Source organism: Dreissena polymorpha, chromosome 3 (genome assembly GCF_020536995.1).
Source record: "Dreissena polymorpha isolate Duluth1 chromosome 3, UMN_Dpol_1.0, whole genome shotgun sequence".
NCBI classification, from domain to species: Eukaryota; Metazoa; Mollusca; class Bivalvia; order Myida; family Dreissenidae; genus Dreissena; species Dreissena polymorpha.
Window position 1 is genome coordinate 4,592,160 of NC_068357.1, and position 17,314 is coordinate 4,609,473.

At 37.5% G+C, this 17,314-nt stretch overlaps 1 protein-coding gene across 6 annotated transcripts in view; it reads right to left on the bottom strand.

Annotated features, from left to right (window-relative positions):
* The window catches only part of LOC127872807 (papilin-like), a 353,664-nt gene that overhangs the window by 234,294 nt on the left and 102,056 nt on the right, over positions 1-17,314 (bottom strand). For 5 of the 6 annotated variants that reach the window (XM_052416218.1, XM_052416221.1, XM_052416220.1 and 2 more), the window contains exons 12-18: positions 16,261-16,477; positions 13,581-13,872; positions 13,174-13,318; positions 11,323-11,539; positions 9,917-10,081; positions 2,864-2,927; positions 968-1,100 (exon numbers count right to left, since the gene is read on the bottom strand). In XM_052416218.1, coding sequence (XP_052272178.1) covers positions 968-1,100; positions 2,864-2,927; positions 9,917-10,081; positions 11,323-11,539; positions 13,174-13,318; positions 13,581-13,872; positions 16,261-16,477 — 1,233 coding nt within the window. The remainder of the gene's footprint in view (positions 1-967; positions 1,101-2,863; positions 2,928-9,916; positions 10,082-11,322; positions 11,540-13,173; positions 13,319-13,580; positions 13,873-16,260; positions 16,478-17,314) is intronic. The other variant, XM_052416223.1, reaches the window with a different exon arrangement.

A 17,314-nucleotide genomic window follows, 5' to 3' on the forward strand; every position in this document is an offset into this window, starting at 1 on the left:
CATAGCAGTATATCTGTGCTTGACAAGGCTTTCAGTTATTCCCATAGCAGTGTATCTGTACTTGACAAGGGTTTCACTTATTCCCCTAGCAGTGTATCTGTACTTGACAAGGGGCCCAGTTACTCCCTTATCAGTGTGCCTGTACTTGACAGGGGTTTCAGTTATTCCCATAGCAGTGTACCTGTACTTGACAAGGGGCTCAGTTATTCCCCTAGCAGTGTGCCTGTACTTGACAGGGGTTTCAGTTATTCCCCTAGCAGTGTACCTGTACATGACAAGGGTCTCAGTTATTCCCCTAACAGTGTACCTGTACTTGACAAGGGTTTTAGTTATTTCCCTAGCAGTGTACCTGTACATGACAAGGGTTTCAGTTATTCCCTTAGCATTGTACCTGTACTTGACAAGGATTGAGTAGGGTCTCAGTTATTCCCCTAGCAGTGTATCTGTGCTTGGCAAGGGTCTCAGTTATTCGCCTAGCAGTGTACCTATACTTGACAAGGATTGGGTAGGGTCTCAGTTAGTCCCCTAGCAGTGTATCTGTGCTTGGCAAGGGTCTCAGTTATTCGCCTAGCAGTGTACCTGTACTTGACAAGGATTGGGTGGGGGCTCAGTTATTCCCCTAGCAAGGTATCTGTGCTTGACAAGGGTTTCAGTTATTCCCTTAGCAGTGTACTTGTACTTGACAAGGGTTTCAGTTATTCCCCTAGCAGTGTACCGGTACTTGACAAGGGTCTCAGTTATTCTCCTAGCAGTGCATCTGTGCTTGACAAGTGTTTCAGTTATTTCCTTAGCAGTTTACCTATACTTGACAAGGGTTTCAGTTATTCCCTTAGCAATGTACCTGTACTTGACAAGGGTTTCAGTTATTCCCCTAGCAGTGTATCTGTACTTGACAAGGGTTTCAGTTATTCCCCTAGCAGTGTACCTGTGCTTGACAAGGGTTTCAGTTATTTCCTTAGCAGTGTACCTAAACTTGACAAGGATTGGGTTGTTTAGGCCATCTCTTCTCCATTCCACCTCATAGTCCCTGGCTAGGTCTTCCTCTGACAGTGTTATACATGGCAGGACCACTCGACCACCAGCGTATTGCACAATGCCATCTGAAATATGCAGTATACAATGTGAATATGTGCTTGATCAAAGATTAACTTTTTTATTTGTTGTTGTTCAAGTTTAGGCCTTTTTAACCATATTTCACTTATATCACTGCAGTCAGTTTTATAACTCACACTTGTCCTGGGTTTGTCTGTTTATCAGTACAAAGTGCAAGACTTGATGCCAGTTATTGACAGAGAACATGAATTAGACGTAGGGGGCATTGGCTGTAGAAATGTTGTCATGATGCCAGTTATTGACAGAGAACATGAATAAGACGTAGGGGGCATTGGCTGTAGAAATGTTGTCATGATGCCAGTTATTGACAGAGAACATGAATTAGACGTAGGGGGCATTGGCTGTAGAAATGTTGTCATGATGCCAGTTATTGACAGAGTACAAGAAGTAGACGTAGGGGGCATTGGCTGTAGAAATGTTGTCATGATGCCAGTTATTGACAGAGTACATGAAGTAGACGTAGGGGGCATTGGCTGTAGAAATGTTGTCATGATGCCAGTTATTGACAGAGTACATGAAGTAGACGTAGGGGGCATTGGCTGTAGAAATGTTGTCATGATGCCAGTTATTGACAGAGTACAAGAAGTAGACGTAGGGGGCATTGGCTGTAGAAATGTTGTCATGATGCCAGTTATTGACAGAGTACATGAAGTAGACGTAGGGGGCATTGGCTGTAGAAATGTTGTCATGATGCCAGTTATTGACATAGTACATGAATCAGACGTAGGGGGCATTGGCCGTAGAAATGTTGTCATGATGCCAGTTATTGACAGAGTACATGAATCAGACGTAGGGGGCATTGGCCGTAGAAATGTTGTCATGATGCCAGTTATTGACAGAGTACATGAATCAGACGTAGTGGGCATTGGCTGTAGAAATGTTGTCATGATTCCAGTTATTGACAGAGTACAGGAATCCGACGTAGAGGGCATTGGCCATAGAAATGTTGTCATATCATGCCAGTTACTGACAGAGTACATGAATCATACGTAGGGGGCAATGGCTGTAGAAATGTTGTCATGATGCCAGTTACTGACAGAGTACATGAATCAGACGTAGGGGGCATTAGCCGTAGAAATGTTGTCACGATGCCAGTTACTGACAGAGTACATGAATCAGACGTAGGGGTTATTGGCCCTAGAAATGTTGTCAAGATGCCAGTTATTGACAGAGTACATGAATCAGACGTAGGGGGCATTGGCCGTAGAAATGTTTCATGATGCCAATTATTGACAGAGTACATGAATCAGACGTAGGGGGCATTGGCCGTAGAAATGTTGTCATGATGCCAGTAATTGACAGAGTACATGGATCAGACGTAGGGGGCATTGGCTGTAGAAATGTTGTCATGACCAATCACCTAACAAGTTATTTGGCAAGGCTTGGAATCAAACTGATGACCCTTGGAGTTGTATTTTTTCTACGAAAAATCCCATTTTGGTAGTCTCTTCTTTTAACCACAGGAAGTTTCAAGTTTTACAAAACAAAATGTGTTCAAGTTGCTGATAATTGTTAGCCTTTTTTCATAGCCCAAGTAAATTTTAAGTACTAATTTTACATATTTTCGATAAACTATGTACTTATTGCTAGGCGCAGTGAGTAAAGAATTATGAAGTGGTACGTAACTGTTCTTGAACAGTACACTTTAACCCAAAGACATATATCCCCAAAGGATTTTAAATTTAATATATGTATAATTATCTGTAAATAATACAAAAATAATGTCCCCCTGAATGCTCCAGCAGTTTACCACCAGATCCTGTTGAAATTCTAACATTGTGGTTTGAACTTCCTGTTGGTCTGGGGGTCAGCCTCTGTAACAGGAACAACAACAACATTATACTTCAACACATCGTCGATTAACCATCGTTAATCAGTCAAAAAACACCAATTTGGCATTCCAGTGGGCAATAGTTTTTCTACATGACATACAATCATGAATTTACATTGTTATAAGAGAATGAAATGTCCATACACAAAATGTGACACAAATGAAGAGCTTTTGCAGTGTGATGTTGACCCTATATCTCCAATTATTATGACCTTTAATATTGCCATGAAGTTCTTGCACCTTACAAACCATCTTACATAGGTAAAGTTATTATGAAATTCATGGGAAAGTACAATAGCAGAAAACTGCTTAACTGGAAATAGAAGTATTGTACTTTGCCTGTGCCTTTAAATTTTGGCTTTGAAGATAGTAATTAGTTTATTGGAACAACAACTTATGACGTGTTATGTCATTAAGGCTATTTTGTGCTATTTTGAAATCCTTGAACAAATGGTAGGTAATAAAGTGGACCAGTACAATTTTAAAAACACCAAGAGATGTGTTTGTCAGAAACACAATGCCCCCAATTGCGCCGCTTTGAAATAAAATTTCAATATATATTTGGCAGGTTTAGAAATTATCTCCCTTTTAAAGCTTATTACTTCCCTTGGATTGTATTTTTTGACTTTTGACCTTGAAGGATGATCTTGCCCTTGACCTTTCACCACTGTGCAGCTTCATGAGATATGCATGCATGCCAAATATCAAGTTGCTATCTTCAATATTCAAAAAGTTATGACCAAGCTTTAACAAAGGGTTAAGTTTTAGGAAAAAAAATACAATAATATTTGACCTTGAAGGATGACCTTGACCTTGACTTTTCACCACTCAAAATGTGCAGCTCCATGAGATACACATGCATGCCAAACATGACTTAAAAGGTATCCACATGGTTCATGTAAGCAACACTAAGTTTCTTACAAATACATGTGCTGAGTATACTATCATACAATGCTTGTGGAAAGATATAAAGCAGACAAACACTGATGTACCAAGGAACAGACCTATCTAAAAAGTGACTCATACATTGGTAATGGGATAAGCATACGGAAATAATTTAGGTATTTTTTGCAAATAATGATTCCTTTACCAGTAGCAAAAAGTTAATATTGTCACAGTATCAAACATCATTCACCCTGGAACTTATATACTAGTAGTGGCAATATAGGACTGAATATTAGCACATTCGGCTTATAATTACGCAATGAAAATCAGATGCTTTAACATTTCTACCATTTTATTCGTTCTTATACAGTTCAGTGCTTTGCACTACTGAAAGCGAAATTCTATAATTGCAGGTAAATTTTTATAACAATCATAACAGTGCCAGAAGATTTGTATAATTGGATATCATGTTTTATAAGCAGATCAGAGAGAATATAAATGGCCATTACGCCCATAATAAAAACATTAAAATATTGTAAAATTTAATAGTGTGCATACTTGTGCACAGTTAATTGCATTATTGTTGCTCATATTTCAGGCAATCTACTGTTTCTAATAAAAGCAAGTATTTTGGCAGTTGTTCTCACCCAATATTTATTCTGCCTTTATTGTATTTTTTTCCAGAACTCAAACATAATCATACCAAAGAACTTCTTTATTTAATTAATAACAAACACATTTACCTTGATCAAATGGGCTCCAAATGCAAGCAGAAGCTATGAGTGTACAAAGTTTAGCACACAATTATCAAGAAATTCACCCATAAAATCTAAAGTTATTGAGCAACAGTGACCTTGCTCTAACTGGCCCAATATGGAATCCAGACAATAGCATGTAATTATGTTAGCTACCTTCTAAAAATGTCAACACAATTTTCGTAAAACATTCTCAAATAATAAGGCAGAATGTTTTCGTACTGTAGTAACACCAACCTTGCATATAGCTTATAATATTGGCCCCAAATGCAATCTTAAGATAGGTTTGCTACACACATAATTTTTTTTCGTGCAATAATTCTGTCACAATTGTATTCATTGGGCCGAAACTGTAAAAGTCTTTTTAGAAACTGACTATGACCTTGATGAGAATGGGCCTTAATTAAAGGAAGCTTCATTCAGAATAAATTTAAATGCAATAGCTCAATTCATACTAAGTTTATCAAGGCAAAACTGTTTTTCCATTTCAAGTAACAGTAACATGTAAGGAAAACATACATACACAATTTCCGTGCATATCTCAATTTTAGATCAAGCTATTGATGGGACACCATTTTTCTATTTTTAGCACTAGTGAACTTGACATTGAACATGATTCAATTTGCCCTAGATACAACTCTAAATGAGGTCTCCATGCAAGCTTGCAATATCAAAAGTTTAATTAAGATTTGTCAATGCACACAAACTTGTTGTTAATAATTACTCCATATGATATTTAACAATACAATTACAATTTAATTAACATATAAAACAAGACTATTGCCAAGCAATAAAAGTCCCCTACCTACGCTGGATCCACCATTTTCAGCAATATTTGTAGTTTATTTGTTGCCATAGCAACCAGAATTCTTGACGTAGGAACAAAATGAAATGACGTGCATAATCTCCATATTGCCATCTATCCGTGTTTCAAGTTTCATGAAAAAATATGAAGAACTTTTAAAGTTATTGCAGGATCCACCATTTTTAGCAATATTTCGAGTCTATTTGTTGCCATAGCAACCAAAAGTCTTGACGTAGGAACAAAATGAAATGACGTGCATAATCTCCATATTGCCATCTGTAAATGTTTCAAGTTTCATGAAAAATATGAAGACCTTTTTAAGCTATCGCAGGATCCAGAAAAGTGTTACAGACTGACAGACACACAGAGCGCAAACCATAAGTCCCTCCCCGGTTTCACCGGTAGGGCACTTATAAGCTTGGCAAAATGCTATTGGCATTAGGCAACAACAGAAATGTTTGGCAGAAACACAATGCCCCCTGTTGCGCTGCTTTGAAATAATATTTCAATACATCATTTTGCAAGTTTAGAAATTATCTCCCTTTTAAAGCTTATTACTTCCCTTGGATTGTATTTTTTTAACTTTGACCTTAAAAAAATGACCTTGACCTTTCACCACTCAAAATGTGCAGCTTCATGAGATACACATGAATGCCAAATATCAAGTTGCTATCTTCAATATTGCAAAAGTTACCGCAAAACTTTAACCAAGCTTTAACCAAGGTTAAAGTTTTGGGACAGAATGACAGACAGACAGGTCAAAAACAATATGCCCCGATCATTCGATCTGAGGGCATAAAAATGTGTATTATGCCATAAGTGGCCAGAAAAGCGCCATACCAGTCTGCACATTCAGTTAGGCCAGTTAGCAGCTACAGCGTGGGCTATAAAGCCATGAGAGTTTCTTGGTCACATTAGTGGCAAATATGACCTCTCATATATATAGATGGAGATGTTGCTACACTGTTTGGATATGTCCTAATGCCCATATTTGCATGACACCGCTTATATTATATAAAGGATAAGAACAATTCATAATGTATTGCTTCTCATACCTCCTGATGATTGAGCCACATTATGCATAAATGTATCTTATATTCAGCCAGTGTAGCTATAGACCAGCCTCCACATTGCACATTCTGGTCAGGTCAACAAAACTTTTGCTAGAAAGACCAGCACTTGAACAGACTGCACAGATGGGCAGGCTAGTTTGAAGCTAGGCTGGCTGCATATGGCAGTAAACCAATTTCAGCATAAAGCTGGATAATTCATAAAGTATTGCTTCTCATGCCTTCTGATAATTATGGCTTATAGGGAATTAATACTAAGACATAAATATGCCTCAATAAAATATCAAGAGCCCAATGATTATGATCACAGATGTAGAAGAGCCAATTGCACATTTTTTTAACATCTATCAATGTTTTATTGTTAGAATAAAAGAGCTCAAGCGGTAGTTTGAAATACAAACTTTTTAAACATTCATTTCTGGGTCAGTAGGAAAAAATAGGATTTGTTTATTTTATCTTATCGTATTCCATTAAACAACAAGTCAGTTACAACTGTTCCTGGTTGATTAGTTAAGTGATTGGTATCTTCAGAAATTTGTGTCTAAACCCATTATTATGTTGTAGGTGTGTTGAAATATAACTGCAGTTCCACTGACAATGTTCAATAATTTTTATCAAGATAAAAGGTAACATTTTCAGAGGAGGTAAAAAGAAGTATGTTAAAACAGTGCAGAGGAAGAGTTGAAATTCTTATTATTTAATAACTCTCCATATATACATCATTTACTTCACTTTAGCAAAAGTTATGTATTTGTTTCACCAGTATATTGTAACGTTAAATAGTCCAATAGTTTTACAAATTTATTAAATACACTTGTATGTAAGTGAAACTCCAGGTGTGGCATAAGTGCCCAAGCCCCAAACACTGCCTGTTGTAATTTGTAATAAGTTTTATAAAAAAAACAACAGGCCCTGTTCCAAGACAGGGTGCAGACTATTTTCTTGCTTCCATTGGGTTAGGTACATTTTCTCTAAGTCAATGAAAGTGAAGACAAACTTGATGGCGTATATCTGTATCAGTTACATAGTAAGATCAAATAAAACCTGAAAATAATGATTATTTTGAGAAACATGGGGGCATGCCACAAATATGATATTGGTCTTTGTTTTATAAAAAAAAAATATTGAATAAAATAACTGTGCAATCCCAAGCAAGGTTTGCATATAATTTACCTTCACACAAATTTGAGAGCAACAAGAGATGTGTTTGCCAGAAACACAATGCCCCCTATTGCGCTGCTTTGAAGCCATATATTTGACCTTTGACCTTGAAGGATGACATTGACCTATCACCACTCAAAATGTGCAGCTCTATGAGAAGTAAGTAAGAGATTGAATGGAGATTTATTTTTATTTTTTTAAATTTTTGACCTTTGACCTTGAAGGATGACCTTGACCTTTCACCACTCAAAATTTTCAGCTCCAGGAGATACACATGCATGCCAAATATCAAGTTGCTATCTTCAATAGTGAACAAGAGATGTGTTTGTCAGAAACACAATGCCCCCTAATGTGCCGCTTTTTCTTCTTTTTTTGACCTTTGACATTGAAGGATGACCTTGACCTTGACCTTTCACCACTCAAAATGTGCAGCTCCATGAGATACACATGCATGCCAAATATCAAGTTGCTATGTTCAATATTTCAAAAGTTATTGCAAAACTTTACTGTACAGTAAAGTTTTGGGACATATTTTTTTACCTTTGACCTTGAAAGATGACCTTGACCTTTCACCACTCAAAATGTGCAGCTCCATGAGATACACATGCATGCCAAATATCAAGTTGCTATGTTCAATATTTCAAAAGTTTTTGCAAAACTTTACTGTACAGTAAAGTATTGTGACAGAATGACAGACAGAATGAAAGAAAGACAGACAGGCCAAAAACAATATACCCCCGATCTATCTATCCGGGGGCATAAAACGTTATGGCCAATGTTAAAGTTTTCGGAAGGACAGACAGACGCCATATATAAGAAATTTGACCTTGATCGATGACCTTGACCTTCACCTTTCACCACTCAAAATGTGCAGCTCCATGAGTTGCACATGCATGCCAAATATCAAGTTGCTATGTTAAATATTGAAAAAGTTATGACCATTAAAGTTTTCGGACGGACGGACAGACTGACATACTGACTGACTGACTGACGGACAGTTCAAGTGCTATATGCCACCCTACTGGAGATATAAAAAAACTCCATAAAAACTATGGTAAATGAGCAGATACGGTTTTCCTTTTTGTTGTAACAGTTACCTTCACCTTACCCAGACTCAACCCAAATGCAATCCACAGCTAGGTCTCCATGAACATGTCTACCTTCACACAAAACGAAAATATCTCCATCCAAACAAAAGATTTTGAAAATAATTCATTGACTTAACATATTTTAGTACAGTGTCCTTGACCCAACTGGCCCAAAATTCTGGATCTCCATGCAGGCTAGCTATATATCTAATGTTTCTTCATGGTTGGCCAATGCAAACTTAAGTAATTGAGCAAACAAAATTCTTTACCTAAACGCTTAGCGCATTTACTTTCAGAGTTAACATTCCCCTCAAACTCGTCCATTATCTCACGTTTACGCTTCAGAATGTTCTGGATTTAAGTTTTGCCAACACCAAGATCACTAGCCACTCTTCTACAACTGTGTCTTTTGCTTAACATAGTGATCACCTTAACGCCTTCATCCAACGTCAAGAACTTACCCTTAGTTGCCATAATGGTTAACTTTAACTGACAATTTACTTATCTATAATCTATGCACGTCTTATCACAGAGAAATTTAAGAAAGGAATAAATATTAAAATGTATGTGTGTAATTGGCATCATAATTGTTACTAAACCATAAATTTTCTTAATGATTGATGTAAGCCTCATACTTTTCTTTGATATTTTCGGCAATAAGTACATTAATTGCAAGCCACTAAACTAGCAATGTGTGTTAAATAAACAAAAAACTGCTATCGAGTTAAGTAAACTGTCACTTGCCATCTCAATAGCGAGTGACGCGTGCACTGGTAAGATGTTTATCATGTGACTATCACGGCATCATGGCGGCCATTGTTTTATTGAAAGTTGTGAAATCGCTGATTGTTATGATTGAAGTGGTCGTTGTTAGCTAACAATATTGACTTTTGGGAATGTACAATGGCGGTTGCTGGTCATTGAGGTGGTTGTTGTTAGCTATCAAAATCGACTTTTGTGAATGTAAAATGGTGGTCGCTAGTCATTGTTTTCAAGTGGGCGTTATTCACAGGTAAAATATATAATCAACTCGTTCGGGGGGAAACCAAGGTCAGTTTGGACAATTGGTTGCTATTCAAAGGTGGTTGCTCTGGCAGGTTAGACTGTATTCTTTTTTTTGACCAGCCAACCAATATTTTCACTCAAATTGTTTTTAAAAAAAGACCAAAGAAACTTAAAGAAACTTGGCTAAGTCATTAAGCAAGTACCTGGTTGTGAGGGGAGTTATTACAGGGTAGCATGGTACAGCGTTGACGGGACACAGGTCTGAGGTTAGGGTTACACATGCTGTGCGGGAAGGGACGCGACTGGCGCTGCGAGGGAACACATGAAAGCAGACGGGTCTGTATGCCCTCGCCACAGGTTACACTACACTAAATGAAATAGTTAAAAATAGAGTTTTAGACAGTGTACATTATACAGTACATTCTTCTCGATTTTGTTTGATTTTTTTTAAATATTCAACTAGTAAGAGTAATTGTCATTCATAGTGAGATGTACTTGGTACAGTGTTGATCATGCATCTCAACTCAGATCTTTAAAAAAATCAATCTGGCTAAAACCAGGATTAAAAACAAAATGCTATCATCAAGAAAGGCTGAGGCCCATGTGGGAAAGTCGTCATTATAAGGGCAATTTTAATAAGTCTTAGTCCAAACATGAGGTCAATCTCAAGGTAAACAAGAGCACCGCATAACAGGTGCCAACACTCGGCTGCGGGTGCAGTTTTAAACAAGAGCACCGCATAAACGGGTGCCACGCTTGGCTGCGGGTGCAGTTTTGAATAAATGAAAGCTTGTCAGATTTTATTTTTTTTTAGGTCACAGTGACCTTGACCTTTGACATAGTGACCCAAAAATTGGTGTGGCATGTACAACTCATCAAGGTGCAGCTACATATGAAGTTTCAAAGTTGTAGGTTGAAGCACTTTGATTTTCGAGCCAAAGTTCAAAACCTTAAAGAGAATGTTAAGGTTTTAGCACAACGCGGACGATAGGACCAGCTGGCTATGACAATACCTCAGGTTTTCTCAAAAAACAGCAGAGCTTATAAATGAAAGCTTGTCAGATTTTATTTTTTTCAGAGGTCACAGTGACCTTGACCTTTGACCAAGTGACCTAAAAATAGGTGTGGCGTGTAGAACTCATCAAGGTGCATCTACGTGTGAAGTTTAAAAGTTGTAGGTGGAAGCACTTTGATTTTAGAGCCAATGTAAAGGTTATAGCACGACCCTTAAGGCGGACGGTGGACGACATGACACGAAGAGCTGGCTATGACAATACCTCAGGTTTTCTCCGAAAACAGCCAAGCTAAAAATGAGGTCAGGTGACGTGGGTGTGTTGAGTGTTCATAGATAACATCCATAAAAGTATAAAAGCTTTGTAGAAAGCATTGTTGATGATTTATGAAAAAGTCATTCTAGATAACGCTTGTATGTACTGATGGCTGGACGAAAGAACAAATGGACAGGCCAATTGCTGTATGCCTCTCTGCAACAGTACATGCCAGGGGATAATAATCCCCTTACTTTGATACATACAACACATTACTAAGGAAACAAAGAAAGCATCCTGATAATAATTTTAAATCAATCTTCAACCATTCAAACACAGACCTCTCCCCATTTAGAGTGTCTCCACATTGGACAGGGTACGTCCTCGTTACACGACCTTTGATACTCGGGCCTCATGCTGAACACTTTGAGGCATTCTACGTCATCAACTACACGGGTGGTGTTGTTATGCAGAACACTTTCACAGAACACGTCTTGGGTTTGCTCCCCTAGGTCACATGACTGCGAACATTCGCTCCATCTGCCAACCTGCCATCGCCTTTAATTTGAAATAATACATTTATGTGATAGGCATTTGAAACTCAATGATACACATATATCATGCGATTCATTTACTGCACAACAGACAGCCATCAATGTTGGCCATTTAATAATTGTATAGCATATTGTAATGTGTCAACAATAAACTACAACAATTAACAAATGCCCCCTACTGCGCCGCTTTGATTAAATTTTTTGTTTGATTATATCCCTTTAAAAAATATTACTTCACTTGTGAAAATGATCTGTACCTGCCAAATGATATAAATTATCTCCCTTAAAGCTTGTTACTTCCCTTGGATTTGTTTTTTACCTTTGACCTTGAAAGATGACCTTCAGCTTGACCTTTCACCACTCAAAATGTGCAGCTCCATGAGATACACATGCATGCCAAATATCAAGTTGCTATCTTCAATATTGAAAAAGGTATGGCCAATGTTAAAGTTTTCAGACGGACGGACAGACAGACCGACAGATTGACGGACAGTTCAACTGCTTCATGCCACCCTACCGTGGGCATAAAAAGTCACAAAGAATAAGAAATACTATTGTAATTGTGAGACTCTGCATTCTGTACACGAGTCTCATGAACTCTACAGAGCATAAACTACATGCTAAACATTTGTGTTGAGGCTCTTTATATCATGTGACATTTTGAGTCACTGATTGTCCCTTCTTACCGGACCGGGATGCCACACAAAATGTGCCCATGTGAGCTATAGTGATCAAACTGTTTCTGGGAAGTTATTGTCATGTATCATAAGTTGTGCAGTTTGCAGTGTTGACTTCTATTGTGTTACCACTACATAGGGCACATGTTCACTCAATATTTACGAAAACAAGTCCGAATAATTACTAGATCAAATCTTAGAAAAACCTTACTAATCTAAGAGCAACATTTACCATTCCACCTTGTAGAAAAATTGTCAGATAATTTATATAAATCATATTCTAGCAAAGTTTGAACCAGGTTCAAGTAAGATCAAAAACTAGGTTACTGGACCAAATCTTAGAAAAACATTGTAATTGCTTCAGAAGCCACCATAATGACTCAATATTGAAACTTTAATCTGGGTCACGTGGGGTCAAACATAAGTCAACTGTGTCAAATCGCATAACGACCTTAATTTTGCTCTAAAAGCCACATTCATGGCTCAACTTGATCAAACTTGGTATGTTTTTTATGACCGTATCTAGACCATGTTTTCATCTGTACCAAGTGGGGACACAAAGTAGGCAGTCTTAGGTGTACCTTAACATCAGGTGAGTGCTTCAAGACATTCATGGCTCTCTAGTTTGAAGCTAAATGCTTTGCACTGACCATTCTGGGGCATTTAAATGTTTTGTTTTTTATGTTATGTCCCACGTTGTATAATAGTTGATCGTAAAAAGATTCATGATAATTTTTCTGGTGCTACATTATTCCTATATTTAACACATTTAAAACTAAATTTACCTCATTAAACTAGATATTGAACATGCGATTGAATTTCAGTGTCAATCTCTTAAAAACAAACACTTTTTAATGATTTGTTAAAATAACATACTTTGGAACCAGCCAAAAAGTGAAAAACGGAAATAAACTAAATAAAATATGGTAAACATATAAATTATGATAAAAATATCACAGACACAAATGAGTCTGCAGGGTTCAGTCTACAGTCCCCACTATTGCATCGCTGGACGGACACTGGTTGGCTTCTTCTGTCACAAAACCCAGGACTGGATATCTCACGGCTCTCTCTATCTATACATGACACGGCTCTTCGCTGAATTCCTGGAATTTAAACACATTCAACTAAGAACAGATTTAATTTTATTTACTTTTATCATCAATGTTTCTGATGGTTTGATTTTGTATATTGATTTTTCACTATGTAATATTGAACCTATAAAATGGCAGCTTGTTTTTCATACTGAAAAAGAGCCATTTTTTTGTCAGAATATGTAATTATAATATTTAAATATGACATTTTGCTGTGATATGTTATGTGCGAACAAAGCTAATTTTTTTTACACACTATGACTTGAATATATACCATCTCCGCACTGTGGATCACAATCAGACCAGTCACCATGGGTCCAAACGTATCTGTCTCCGTCATTATACACTACTTTAATGCGTCCTTGAACTTCTGCCTCAGGTCGCGACCTGTTGGCGGTCCTATAATTCCCTGACACCACTTGGCATGGGGTCAACTGACATCTCCTTGCATTATCAGGTTTTGCCAATGTGCTGCACAACTCTGCAGGAAGTGTGTGTGATAGGTCCCCTTCAGCTGTACATTTAACCTCTCTGTACTGAACTCCATCCCCGCAGGTTACACTACACTAAGTATAAAGGTTATTTTCTTTAAAAGAAAAGGTGTATTAAATTACACTTAGGCTTTTTATTACACATGAACAACAACAAACAGAAGAGTAAGCTTAACAATTCTACTTTAAAATGTATTAAAGAAATACATGTACTAATTGTTTCTGGAAAAAGGGTTCAAGCATATGTTGACAAAAACCCATTACACTATTTATTGAAATAAACATTTTTAAAGCTATATGTTAACAAGATAGTCAAAAATATTTAAAGATGAATGCAGTTTAACAGGTAAATACATTAAGATTAAATTAGGAAATATGTTCAAAATATATATCAAACTTTTATTTATTCTTAATTTTATTATATTAATTAATTACATTATATTATAATCTAAATTGGATTTTTCATAATTGAATGATACCTACAAAGTTGCAGTCAGGCAAAACAGATTAAAACAAGAGCACCGCCTTGCGGGTGCAGACCGCTCATCTATTTTATTTTTAAAGGTGAAGGGACTCTCATTTTCAATCACAAAGGAGGGAGGGGTGGAGTGAAGAGGGGTGCATTGTGTGGGGGTGTGGACATTTATTACATTATGTTCCAAAAATGAAAAAAAAAAGGAAAAAAAAATTCGGGGGGTGGGGGGGGGGGGGGGGTGGGGGGTGGGGGTGGGGATTCTTGGGTGCGATGGTTGGAGGGTATTTCAAACATAAAATAATAAAAATAAATTTTTGTGTTTTTTAAGTTTCAAAAAAAAAAATAGGGGGGGGGGGGTGTGAGGTGGGGGGGTATAGTGTGAGGGTGTGGTGGTAATTTGTGAGATGATCTTAAAAAAAAAAAAAAAAAAAAAAAATTAGGGGGGGGATTCGGGTGGGGGGTGGGGGGGAGGGGAGGTGGGGGGGGATTCTTGGGTGCGATGGTTGGACGGTATTTCAAACATAAAATAATCAAAATAAATAGTTTGTTTTTAACCGTTTTAAAAAAAAAAAATTGGGGAGGGGGTGGAGTGGGGGTATAGTGTGAGGGTGTGGTGGTCATTTGTGAGATGATCTTAAAAAAAAAAAAAAAAAAAAAAAAAAAAAAAATTGGGGGGGGGGGGGATTCGGGGGGGGGGGGGGGGGGGGGGAAGTGGGGGGGGGGGGGACACGGGCGATGGTTTGGGTGGAGTCTATTGTGGTATGTCAGGTAAGAGTAGTTTTGTCAAAGTATCAATCAAATCTAATCATAAATAAAGAAGTTATGGCAATTTTAGCAAAATTTAATAATTTGACCTTGAGAGTCAAGGTCATTCAAAGGTCAAGGTAACATTCAACTTGCCAGGTACAGTAACCTCATGATAGCATGAAAGTATTTGAAGTTTGAAAGCAATAGCCTTGATACTTAAGAAGTAAAGTGGATCGAAACACAAAATTTAACCATATATTCAAAGTTACTAAGTCAAAAAAGGGCCATAATTCCGTAAAAATGACAACCAGAGTTATGCAACTTGTCCTTTTCCTGTACCCTTATGACAGTTTGCGAGTGTTCCAAGTATGAAAGCAATATCTATGATACTTTAGGGGTAAAGTGGACCAAAACACATAACTTAACCAAACTTTCAATTTTCTAAGTATAAAGGGCCCATAATTCCGTCCAAATGCCAGTCAGAGTTACATAACTTTGCCTGCACAGTCCCCTTACGATAGTTAATAAGTGTTGCAAGTATGAAAGCAATAGCTTTGATACTGTAGGAATAAAGTGGACCTAAACACAAAACATAACCAAATTTTCAATTTTCTAAGTATAAAAAGGGCACATAATTCTGTCAAAATGCCAGTCAGAGTTACATTACTTTGCCTGCACAGTCCCCTTATGATAGTTAGTAAGTGTTTCAAGTATAAAAGCAATAGCTTTGATACTTAAGGAATAAAATGGACCTAAACACAAAACTTAACCAAAATTTTCAATTTTCTAAGTATAAAAAGGGCACATAATTCTGTCAAAATGCACGCCAGAGTTATCTAACTTTGCCTGCCCAGTCCCCTCATGATAGTTAGTAAGTGTACCAAGTTTGAATGCAATAGCATTGATACTTTCTGAAAAAAGTGGACCTAAACGCAAAACTTAACCAAAATTTTCAATTTTCTAAGTATAAAAAGGGCACATAATTCAGTCAAAATGCACGCCAGAGTTATCTAACTTTGCATGCCCAGTCCCCTCATGATAGGAAGTAAGTGTACCAAGTTTGAATGCAATAGCATTGATACTTTCTGAGAAAAGTGGACCTAAACGCAAAACTTAACCGGACGCCAACGCCGACGCCAAGGTGATGACAATAGCTCATAATTTTTTTTCAAAAAATAGATGAGCTAAAAACACCATATTCATGGTTACAAGTAGTCAGTCATTTTTAAATGAACATTCACCTGTCCCCATTCCATAGGTGCCCACACTGAACACAGAATGTCGTCATTACATGACCGTTGATACTGCGGCTTAGCCCGAAACTCGCTGAGACATTCCTCATCGTCCACCATCCGTGTAGAGTTGTCCACTAACACGCGCTCACAGAATACATCCTGCACCTGGTCGCCCAGGTCACAGGTTGCTGAGCACTCGCTCCATCTGCCCATCTGCCAGCGCCTGCAAAAAGGATAATTTATAGTCTGCACAGGCTAATCAGGGAATCAGAGACGACACTTTCTGCTTTTATTGTATTTTTCGTTTAAAGGAAGACTCTTTTTGACTAAATTCCGGTTTATAAGACTGCACAGGCTACTCTAGGACGATACTTATCGTACATGCATTTTACGCCGTTTTTTTTTTCAGAGTTGGACTCATTCAGAAATGCCTTACAGATTTAAGAAACCATGTTGATTTGATTCTCGTTTATTTGCCATTAAATATAATTTGGAATTCTGAAGAAATAAAAAAGCAATAAGACATGATTTGTATATTTGGCTGGTAACACATAATGCAAACAAGAGATGTGTTCGTCAGAAACACAATGCCCCCTATTGCACTGCTTTGAAATATTTTTTTTTTTTTTTTTTACCTTTGACCTTGAAGGATGACCTTGACCTTGAACTTCCACCACTCAAAATGTGCAGCTTCATGAGAATGCCACTTTAATTTATTTTTTTTTACCTTTAACCTTGAAGGATGACCTTAACCCTGAACTTCCACCACTCACAATGTGCAGCTTCATGAGAACACCGCTATGAAATTTTTTGTTGTTGTTGTTGACCTATGACCTTGAAGGATGATCTTGACCTTGAAGGATGACCTTGACCTTGAAGGATGACCTTGACCATCCACCACTCACAATGCGCAGCTTCATGAGAACGTCGCTTTGAATTTTTTTATTTTTACCTTTGACCTTGAAGGATGACCGTGACCTTGAAGGATGACCTTGACCTTGAACTTGCACCACTCACAATGAGCAGGTTCATGAGAACGCCGCTTTGATTTTTTTTGGAT